The sequence below is a fragment of the Amphiura filiformis genome, chromosome 6, assembly GCF_039555335.1.
Source record: "Amphiura filiformis chromosome 6, Afil_fr2py, whole genome shotgun sequence".
NCBI classification, from domain to species: Eukaryota; Metazoa; Echinodermata; class Ophiuroidea; order Amphilepidida; family Amphiuridae; genus Amphiura; species Amphiura filiformis.
In genome coordinates, this window is record NC_092633.1 from 2,657,782 (window position 1) to 2,669,379 (window position 11,598).

General features: G+C 35.9%; 1 protein-coding gene across 1 annotated transcript in view; it reads left to right on the forward strand.

Moving 5' to 3' along the window:
- The window catches only part of LOC140154815 (retinoic acid receptor beta-like), a 40,279-nt gene extending 29,265 nt beyond the window's left edge, over positions 1-11,014 (forward strand). The window contains 1 exon segment of the mRNA XM_072177401.1: positions 561-11,014. Coding sequence (XP_072033502.1) covers positions 561-652 — 92 coding nt within the window. The 3' untranslated portion in view covers positions 653-11,014.
- Positions 11,015-11,598: the final 584 nt, after the last annotated feature.

An 11,598-nucleotide genomic window follows, 5' to 3' on the forward strand; every position in this document is an offset into this window, starting at 1 on the left:
TATCAAGAGCTATATTAAGAACCACTGAACCAATACTAGGCATGTTTGTACTTATTTTAATGCATTTTGCATGTTGATTCCAAATATGGTCATGAAAATTTACATTTCTGAAATTTTCAAAACAAAATTTGAAACTTGTCGTCTGCAGTTGACACCCGCATGGGGAATACTAATCTTTTTTTACACACATTGGGCTATTCCAGATGAAATCCATATGGCCCCTATGGAAGTCATGCCCTTAATCTTTAAATTCACACAGGGAGGGAGTGTGAATTTAAAATGGGGTTACCTGAGTCGGTGACTCCATTTGAAATCTACACCCTCTGTATGTCTTCCACAGGGGGCGTGTGGATTTCATCTGGAACAGCTCATTCTTGCAAATTGGCAAGAAAGAGTGAAAGAGAACCATTCTCACAAACAATCCTATTTTATTTGTATATAATTTTATTTTATACTTTGAAAAAAGTTTTTAAGGATTTTGTTGTTAATTGGGAAACATTTTGAAGTGGTAAACAAACTTGAAATTATGTCTAACGCTTTCTTTTGATACTCTATTACAGGTGCTGAGAGAGTGTTAAGTCTCAAGGTGGCTTTGCCTGCTGAATTCCCAGCCCTTATCAACGAGATGATTGACAAGGAAAGCCAACAATAATAGCAGTCTTCTCTTCCTTAGTACGCCAGTATGTAACAAGCAATCTGATTGGCTCATATGTCGCTTACAGTTCGTTCTCGCAACGAACAATATTTTTTTGTACGGACTTGATTATTGAGCGGAAGAGAAAACACTTTTTGATATGAATGCACAACACTGTGGTGAATTATATTGAAACATGATTATGAAAAACTTATGCAATTAGGAAAAACAAATATGATGGAATGCATTGATGAAGATGAAGGAAGTCTGACGATTGAAATCGGAAGTGTGTACAAAATTACAATATATGTGTGTAAAATGGAACACGGAAAGTCAAAAGTTGTTGCACAGCCATGGTATGAGCAGCTTGTTGATTTACAGTTTCAGTACTTGAGATCCATTGTGATATCGGAATGTGTAACAAACGCTGGGAACTTTGTACGAGGAGACATAGATTTTTTTTTGTACGAGTGGGGTTTCAAATGTTTCATCAACGAGAATCGTTGTGATGAATGGAGGCAACACAGTGCAGTGTTTTTTATATATAAGGTGCTACAGGTATATAACAGTCATCTTAATTGTCATACCTCGTGTGCTCGCATCGTAGAATATTAATATGATCGTCAAGATTAATTAATAATTAATAACGATGCTTTTGCCTTGGGACCGTTTTCATTGCGTAACGGGTGGAGCACCTCGATCAGGGCACCAACTTTGTATCTGATGCTGCCGTCACTGCCCGTCAGCATACTTGCTGTTATGTTAAAACCCACCGCAATCAAGTCGACTTGAAGTAAATGTTGCTTGAAACGGAGATTGTTCCATATTATCGTGGTAAGCAAGTCGGGTATCAGCATAAGGGAGTATGCAATGTGTACACTATAATTGTATCCTCGGATTTGAACGATGTTTCATGTTATAGCTACATCAGTCAAAATGCAGGGAAGTCGTCACACGTTGAGGTCTAAAAGTTAAGGGTCGTCTTGCAGACAAAATTATGACACAGGAGAGCTGCATTGTGCTTGTCAGCTATTCTTTTCACTGCCATGCCCCCCTCTGTACCAATACAATGCCTTAGCCATTGCTGCATAATGATTAGAGGTTGGCAGGAATGGTTGGAATGGAGAATGCTAATGCAGCAAAGAGTATATGATAGTAAGATTTTACACAGGAAACTTTTCAATATAATTGAATGAAGTTACTGGTCAGGTAATATTTGGTCCAAGTGGTTGCATTGCATGATTTCGGAACCTCATTTTTACAAATATGCCAGAATATTTATAAAATTGGAAGAGGTTTTGTGTGTCCATGGTTCTTGAAAATGTCCCACAACCTAGTTGGTGAGGATTATATTGTTGTACTGTAGTACTTTGCCAATGCATTGGGCTGTTTCAAACACACTCTAAGGAAGACATGATCTTTGTCTCCCACACAGAGATGTAGATTTTAAATGGAGTCACCCATTCAGGTATCCCCACCCTGTGTGGAAGATTCAGTTCATGTGTTCCATAGGGGGTGTATGGAGTTCAACTGGAATAGCTAATTGACAAGATCAGTAAAAGTTCAAAGTTTGTATGATGCCGTGGGAAGTTCTGAATTTGATTCAGGTTTGTAAAAGATATAGCAAGATAATGTGTGAACTGGACATGGATAAGTTCATCAAGAGTCAAATGAGTTGTGTATCAACAGGAACAAAGAGTATTTTCATGCGAGCCAAAACCAAACTGAGATACAGCTTGATAATCAGCCTTTGATGATTGTATTGATTTTTTGCAGAACATTTTACATAAATTTTTCCGTAATTACTTTTGATCATATCAACTTAATGCGCAATTTCACATCGCAGAGACTTCCTATAGTTCCATCATAAGTATCAAGATCACTTATGACACTTGGCAATAACATGTTTCTTTGCCAAATCCCCTAAAACATACAAACGTTAGGGAAAGACCCAAGGCTGCTGCCCTGACTTGCTGTTCTGTGAGTGTGATGGATTGGGGCAATACTGTTGTCTAGGCAACATGCTAACAACTTCCATAACATAGTGATCAAAGGCTGAATACCAGTCTTGTACCAGCCTGTTAACACATTTACTCCTATTCATTCGGCTTGAAATGTTAGCCTAATGGAGTATTTTTTACTCTCGGCAAGGCAGTGATGTCAACACATTGAAGCAGCCATTCTGCGCTCGCATCTATGCACCTGCGGTGTCTTTAAATGTGCTTGTGTGTATGCCAACGCTTTGAGCAAATGATTGCGATTTAAGCTGCACCCAATGAAATGTGAACTGACATTACTGATTGGCTGAGAGTAAAAAATATTATGGGTACAATGGGTTCACATGTGTAGTGTGCTACACAGTTTACACACTCATTTGTCAGGTGGATTATATAGATCTGCTAGTAGTGGACAGCAACTTAAAGTACAGACTTTGTGCTTCTGCATCGTAAGGAGGTATAATGTACCAAGGTAGGCAAGCTAAGGTACAATGCACCAAGCTGTATACATGTATGTAAACTCAGGATTGAATTCAAAATATGTTTTGTACCAACTGAAAAACAGTGAAGACAACATCAACATATGCATTGCTGCTTGTGTAATTTTGTTGTCACCAATATATGCTGCTTGGTGTATCCCCAAGTTGTTTTTTTTGTAAATCCTGGTATGTACAAAACACATTTATAATGGTTCATTATATGAATTATGTTATTAAGAGTGGTATATATGACATGTTTATATAAACAAATAGCATTATTGTTCATTTAGTTTGGAGCTTGAATCAAGCGGCAGATTTAAATTAGGTGCTTTGTGCGGCATATAATAGACAATTTCTGAACATCAAAAATTGTGTATTTCATCTCGTTAACAATGTGTGCTGGTATCAAAAATACGCATAAGAGTTAGAATAACACCAAGCATTATGCTATGGTTAATCCGCCAGTGAAATATCACACATGGTGACCGATATAGTGCATTTTATAAGCAAAAGCCTGAAATGGAACGATATTTGGCTCTTACAAGTTTGCATGTCACAAAGCATTGGTGCGTGTAGCACGTACATGTAATACGCATTATGAGCACAGAGCATTGCAGGCAAAATGCAAACAAGCATGCATTTAAAAATGAAATTTGCCAGGCACGTGGCAAAAAAAATATGAGGTACACTATTTTGCCCTCCAAGAATGACAGGCAGATATGGCAGAGTTGGGACTTGTCAATCTCTTTGGCTGTTTACTTATAAAAAACAGTTTAGGGAATGTGCAAATTGTCTATGCTGTGTAGCACTTGTCTCTCAAACAGTCTACCGCAGACAGATTTAAACTAAGACATCCCCATTTGAATCTGATGGGCAAGCTTCTAATAATTTCTACATTTTCTTTATGATAGTTGTGTTGACATGTTGATTGGAAGCCGCAAAATAGTGAGCTAAATTCTGCTTATGCACTCGGGCAAAGAACCTAGTTTATGTGGCATCATCAAAGACTTGTGTAATACATTGAGGATGTATGCAGACATCGGCGGGCCTTTTCAAGTGAAGACGCAGTATCTGTATGCTTGGTTTACACTAGAATCTCAATCAATCTCATCTGACAAGGCACTGTTCAATAACCCCAATACACTTGTACACTCATAGAATGACCTGTAAATGTGTTGGGTACACAAACTCATACTCCACAACTGTAGGTCAATTTTGAGCTTTGATAGTTTAATGTGGGTTATTGAACTTTGCCACTAGGATTGAGATCATCTTGACTGCCTTTTACTTTGGATGAAGACTAATGGGCTTTTCCAATTGAAATCCATACACCCTCTGTGGACTTGAGATGAATGTAAGTTTGTCTCAGCTGTGGACGACATTACCTTTATCTTCCCCACAGGGAGTATGAATTTAAAATGGGATTACCTGATGAATGGGTGACTCCATTTGAAATTTACACCCCCTGTGTGGGAGATTAAGGTTATGTCTTCCATAGGGGGTGGTGGATGTCATCTGGAATAGCCCAATTCAGAAATTTACCTACCAGATAAAAATAAAAACAGTATCAGCTTTGCATACTTGTTGTTGATACTGTTTGTGTTATGGACACATGTAGATTATATAGAGCAAATTGACTGGGTGGCTGCTCACCCACCCACCCACCACACACACACAGTTGAGATGAATCATGCCTTCATTTCAGTTGAATATATTCCTCATTTTGACAAAAAAATTACATATCTCAAATTGTAATGTTTGATCTATGCAAATATGATTATAAGAACATAAACACTGCATTTTATGAAATGAAATGAATGACAAATTATGTATATTTTAACAGTTCAAACTGGTTAACATTAAAAAAATCAATTATTGTACAACAGTATGTAAAATTGTGTTGTTTAATAATTATGTACTGATGAATGCATATTGATAAAATTGATATTGTACAAATTGTATGCAACAATGTTTTTAACTATGGATGGAAAACAGCAGACTGTTTGTATTCAGGTGTACCATGCTATGGCACTCTATGGACGGAGTTGAATTCCTGTTGCTTTGTGTATGCAGGATATGGGATTTATAAACTCTTGAGAGATAATATTTATGCCACAAACTGTATATGTCTACTACAAACAGAAAATGCAGGTTCCCCCGTAAACTTACGACATAGGCCACCTCCCCACTGAGGGAAGGTTCCTCCTGTTTCACATGAAGGAAGATGCAAGTGTGTATAATATATTATATCTCAAGAGTTTAAATTCCCATAATGTTGCAAATATAATTACTTCCGAAATTTTGGATGTTAGCTTGATAAATGCTTTGTACTTAAACAGTGTTTGGGAGGTGGGGGGAATTCAAGGCAGGGTGAATATTGCAGGAGAGAGGGGAGTGAGAAATAATCATGTTGTGAATTGTTTGTAAATTAGCTACTAGCGAAGAAAGTTGTGATCATTGAAAATGAACAAAGAATTATGCTATAAATTAAGCTGTCCTGTTGAATATGTGAAATGGGCTATTCCAGTTAAAATGCATACACCCCCTATGGAAGACTTGACTTTAATCTTCCGCAGAGGGAGTGTGGGTTTCAAATGGAGTTATCTGAATGGGTGACTCCATTTGAATTCTATACTCCCTGTGTGGGACATTAAAGCTGTGTCTTTCGTAGGGGGTGTATGGATTTTGATTGGGATATCCCAATTAGGAATCTCTTTAAGAAAGAAGATAATCTGTGATGTAAATGTGAGAGCATAATATGTATGCTTATTTTTTAACATATTTATGTATGTTGGGAGAAAAAAACTCGAACAATGTATTAAATTATTACAGAAATTCCCTGATAACAAAATATTATGGAAAATTTTAGGTGGGCAATTCCTCAGTGGGGGTGTGGATTTCAAATGGATCAGCCCATTCAAAGGGTCACTGATACATATGTAGCCATGGGCCACACTATTTCCGCACTGTTTTTATGTTCACCCATATGATTTTGCAACCCTCCCTGTAGTGATTATGCAATGATTTTGTGTCAAAATAACATATATTAGTACATGCCAAGTTTCTTGACTGCATAAGAAGCACTGCAATGCATCCAAATTTGGAAACTGTACTTTGTACACTAGCAGACAGCGTAAACAATTGTAGTGAGCACTAATGAAACTCCTTCTGTGCATCATAGCAATATCCTTGTTCAAACTCTTTGTATCAAATAGTATCAGGAAGACAAAGAAACAATGGCTAATGTTTCTATTGGTAGTGAATTATTATCTCGTCAGTTGAAATGCAAGAGGGTCATAAATGCATATAGCCTGTCTTGTCTCAAGTTGAGAGTAATGTCATACTGGATTTCATAGTGCTAGATTAGAATTGTGTGTGCTAACCCAATCCTGCAGGGCGTATGCATACGCTGTATGCTGGCGACACACCTGTGTAAACGCACCGATTCGAATCTGCCACTACGAAATCAAACATGGTGTTACTCTCAACTTGAGACGAGACAGACTGTAGTAATAACTGAGTGCTTATGAACTTATTGCTTTTAGGCATCAGTTTATACTAATTGTGTTTGGTAGGGTAAGGACCTACTTAAACCCAACAGGACGATATCCTGGTTATGCTGTGATGCACAAAAGGGGGCAAAATATTTGGCTAAATTTGCAATAAATTGCAAAGAACTTGCATATGCTAACACACACACACACACAATAAGTTGGCCACAGATTATATTTTTCAGATAAACATTAAAAATTATTTATCATCTACAACTACTAAAAATATACTAAAAATGACCTTTGAAGCATAGCTTACCAAACAAAGGTGTTATGTGTTTTGTTTTGTTTTTTTTTGTATATTGACAGAAAAAAAAAGAATATATATGTAGAAAAAAATCATTTTAAATGTCCGTTCTGCTTTTTTTCTGGCCTCAAAAAATGGCCCCTAAATATTTTGCTGAAATAGAATAACTGAAAGGAACATTAAATTATATGATGGAATTTGTCAATGCAGAGACGTTAACAACAAAGTTGGGATTTAACAGATCGACTGCTCAGTGCCAGAAGTGGGTAAGTGCAATAGCTGCCCTGTGAACATTTGGCAATTTACACAATATATTGTACTTATGGTAGCACACATGGCAGCTATTACACTTACCCACTTTTGGCACTAAACTTTCGAGATTAAGTACAGAATACTAAGGTGTAGGTTTTAAGAGTGGAATGGAATTGCACTCCTTTTGACAAACTGTTCTGATACGTTTTGTTTAGTGTGTCACACTGTGCTATTCCAGTTGAACTCCATACTCCCCATATGGAAGATGTGACATTAATCTTCTATACATGGATTGTGAATTTCAAATGGGGTTACCTGTATGGGCGACTCTGTTTGAAATCTACACCTCCTGTGTGAGTGATTAAGATCATATCTACCATAAGGGTGTATGGATTTCAACTGTAATGGCCCACTGCTGTGACCAATAAGACGAAGTGTCAGAAAGGATTAGGTCAGTTTTACTCATTTTTGGTCACTGGGCAGGAAAAACCGCCTATGTACTTGTGGCCCTTGAACATGTTTAAAACAAAACTGCCAAGAGGTTACATCTTGGAGGTTTTGGTTTAAACATGTTCAGGGGCCAATAAGGCATAGGTTTTTTCCTGGTCAACAACGTTTTGTACTGTACCAATTTCAAAACTTAACTCCAGTTCTTCTGTGCAAACAGACCTGACTTCACTCGGAAATGTGAGTGAGTGAATATAAGGGGAGGGGAATAATGATTTTCTTTTTCAACTCTTTTTATGTACATTTCTTTTGTTGGTATGAGAGATGTGAAATAAAAATTTACTGTACCAATTTTAAAATGTGTAGTATGTAACAGTTTAAAACCAAACCAAGGGTCCATGCATTTTTTGGTTATGCAAAATCTATATTTTAAATTGGTTTAAAATCCTTATTTGCAAAATTGTGCTGTTGCATTTTTATGTCTTTGACAAATCCAATATTCACAACTCTTGTCATTCATTTTATCTGAATGAAAGCTTTTAGTTTCACCTTGTTTTTAGTGTAACATTTCTTTGAATAAAATGTTTTAAAATGAATAATTTGTTATTATTTAATATAAAGGTTTGTCTCAAAGCTCGCGCGCGCATTTGTAAAAAGAAATGCAGAATTTTTTTTTATTTCAAAAAAAAAAAAAAATCACATTTTTTGCTCAAAACGCCATATAAAATGTCGGCAATTAAAAAAAAGATATCGCATATGTTTTCAAACCACTCATGAGCTTTGAGACATACCTTTTTTTTTTGGCCTAACATTTCACTAGTATCGTCATCAACATTGCTGGATTGGTCTTATGTGAAATGAAGCTCTGACAAGCATTTGTTATTGTTGTACATTCAGTTTGTACTGTAGATACATAATATACATACAACAGACATATTTTTAAAAACATAATTTAAACTGAAGACGGTAAAAAAGATGTTGCTCTATATGTAATCCTTATACCTGCCATTATTATTTCGTAATTATGAAGCTTGCAGCACAAATATGCTTTGTAGTAACAGTGTAGAACAGGCAGTGATTAGGTAGGCTTTTCTATTAGATGTTATTACTCCCTGATGTATATTAAGTGAGTGGCATACTTGGTGTGACATTTATTCCTACTTTGCTACAAAGTAGCTTAACTAGGAATTTATTTTATATGCTGAGTGTGTTACTTTAATAGTGGTCCTCTTCCAGGGGTTTGATCACAGGGATATAACAGAGCGCTTCTCGGAGTACAAGGCAAATTTAACAGTGGTCCTCTTCCAGGGGTTTCTCGGAGCACAAGGCGAATATTTTTTGTGAATGTGTAGGAGATGGATGGAGGTACTATAGTAACTGACCTTTTTGGTAAATCCCACAAGCCTTTGCGAGTACTTATCATTTGACATCATACCAACTTGTATGCGCAGTAATGATGTTTGAGAAACGATGTGTGCATCGGCGCAGATTGGCGTGACGCAAAATGACGAGTTCTCAGGTGTACTCACAAAGGCTTATGGGATTTACCGAAAAGGTCAATTAAATAGATGAAGATTACTCTCAGATTCAGAGCCTGAATTCACAAAGATTTGACGTTCTTCTGAAATGTCGAAAAGCCAAGAAACTTGACTTTTTTTAGGGGGGTCGTTGATAAATTGTCAGCCTGTGTGAAATGAAACCTTGGTGATAGACGTGAAATGAAACCTTGATGATAGGCATGCAAGGAACCACTATATACACTGTAGTAGGGATGAAAGTATTTTTACTTGCCGAGTCTGCGACATCAACGTTTTTAGGTCGCCGGTTTGTGCTTGCATCAATTTGCTTTCATATGTGCGCCAGGTAATTGATTCAAACTATACTTTGTTTCACCTCAAATTTAGTAGTGGCGTTGGTGTGTATTTCAGCTTATATTTTGCTGGTCAAAGTTTCGAATTGTACATGCTACACTAATCCTGTGGATCGCATATAACATGTACATGCATACAAGGGCGGTTTGTTGGTACGCTTGCGGCACAACTGTGTAAAAGCACTGACGTCACTACCAAATTGGAGGTGAAAAGAAATGTATGTCCTCTGCACACATTGTGAATGTAATTGCTATTTTTGACGATGCATATTATTTGGTTAATTTTGAAATACTTGCTGTAAAGCGATATAAAATCATGGCATAATGGAATCTGAAACATGATAAATATCATGTTGTGAAATCACTATGTTTTTACATCCTCATTGTACAACTCTTGTTTTATTTTTTTTTGTTATTGATGTCAAAAAGAGAGAAAAAAGTTTTTGTTGCACCATAAAATGGACTGCCATTAGAACCCTTGCTTGATGATGAGAACCAAGGCACAAACAAGGGTCTTCCAATGTTTTCATAGAATTATTTACAGGTTTATTGTACATTGGTTAGTATTTTGTATATATTATATATAATGAACCATACATTGCACACAACACAATATGTTATTATTACTATTAGAATTAATTTCTTCCATTAAATACAATTTGTTTTTAAGGATGATGAGTATAGTTATTATTATGTTACTGTTAGGAAATATTTAAGGTAATGTTATTATTCTACAATCAATGCGATGAGTGCTTTTATATGGTATCATGAGACAAACTATGTTATTTTTATGTTTTATGTGTCAAATACCAATAGTCTTATAAAGACTGTTTTATTGTATACTAGTTGAAAGCATTAAAAAGCACAAAGAGGAGGAAGTGATAGGTTCTGTGAGGGTTTGGAAGTAAATTCTCTGCATAATAAAAAAAAAGTTAATAAAAAAAGTTAGTGATGTGTGAATGCCAGTGAAACTATGTGAATTTTGGATATGTAATCAAAATCTTTGTGTACAGAAACTGGTAAAGCATATTTACCTCATGTGAGTTTTTTGGCAGAGAATTGGGAACACAGTGTGTTCATCAGTAAGAAATTTAGCAGAATTTCACATCATTCACAAATCCACAGATTGTCTGTCGGTGTTTTGCAGACCTTTTTGTAATTTTTATGGAAAGTCTTAGAAAATGATGCTGAAGCATTATTTTGTATATAGTCTGGCTGAGACCTGTTGTATTTTCATGTAAGATGGATTTGCCAGTTTTTTCCTTTGCTGATGTTGTTCTGAGTGGTGCAAAATGAGATAAATGAGGTGCAAAATGAGAATAATGGAGTTACTTGGTAACTAAAACGAGCACATTTACAAATTGTACTTGTATTTAAAAAGTTATGACAGATAAAATAATTGAGAAATTGTTCAAATTAAATGTTTTTACTGTACCAAATTGTATCTTTTTTGCTTCAGAGCCCGAACTTCAGAATGTCATAAAGTTGTAGGTCAAACTGCCTTTTCTTGACCAGGGGAGTAATTGAATATGGGTTTTAACAAAATTTGATCAGTCTTTAATTGTGACCCCTGTATAAACTTTTTGCTTTGGAAATTCGTCGGCTGTATTCCATAGTGGCGTATAGTGATTTTTGGTCATTTTTTTGAAAATTGGCACATATGTTTTTAATGATGTTCTCTTTCATTTTTTCTAAGTCTCATTAGTCATAATTAGCTAATTAATTAGTAATTAATTAATTAAATGTGGCGTATAGTTACAAAGTGACATTTTTTTGTATTCCATAGTGGCGTATCGACCATACACCACTTTTTATACACATTTTATAATTATGAAATATCGGCAAAAATGAAAAAAATCGTATGTCATAGTGGCGTACACGTATCGGACCTATACGCCACTATGGAATACTTAACGATTTAAAAAGTAACACCATAGGGATTACACGGCGACCGAGGTGGTATGACGGTTAACGTTAGGTTAGGGTATTGCGTTTTGTTCGCTTTTCCATAGTGACGATAGTTTTATTTTCAGTTTGCCAGCAATAGTATGTATTTATTTCTTTTGAAAATATATAACAATAAAATCTATTCAGTTTACTACAGAAATGTTACATCATTTA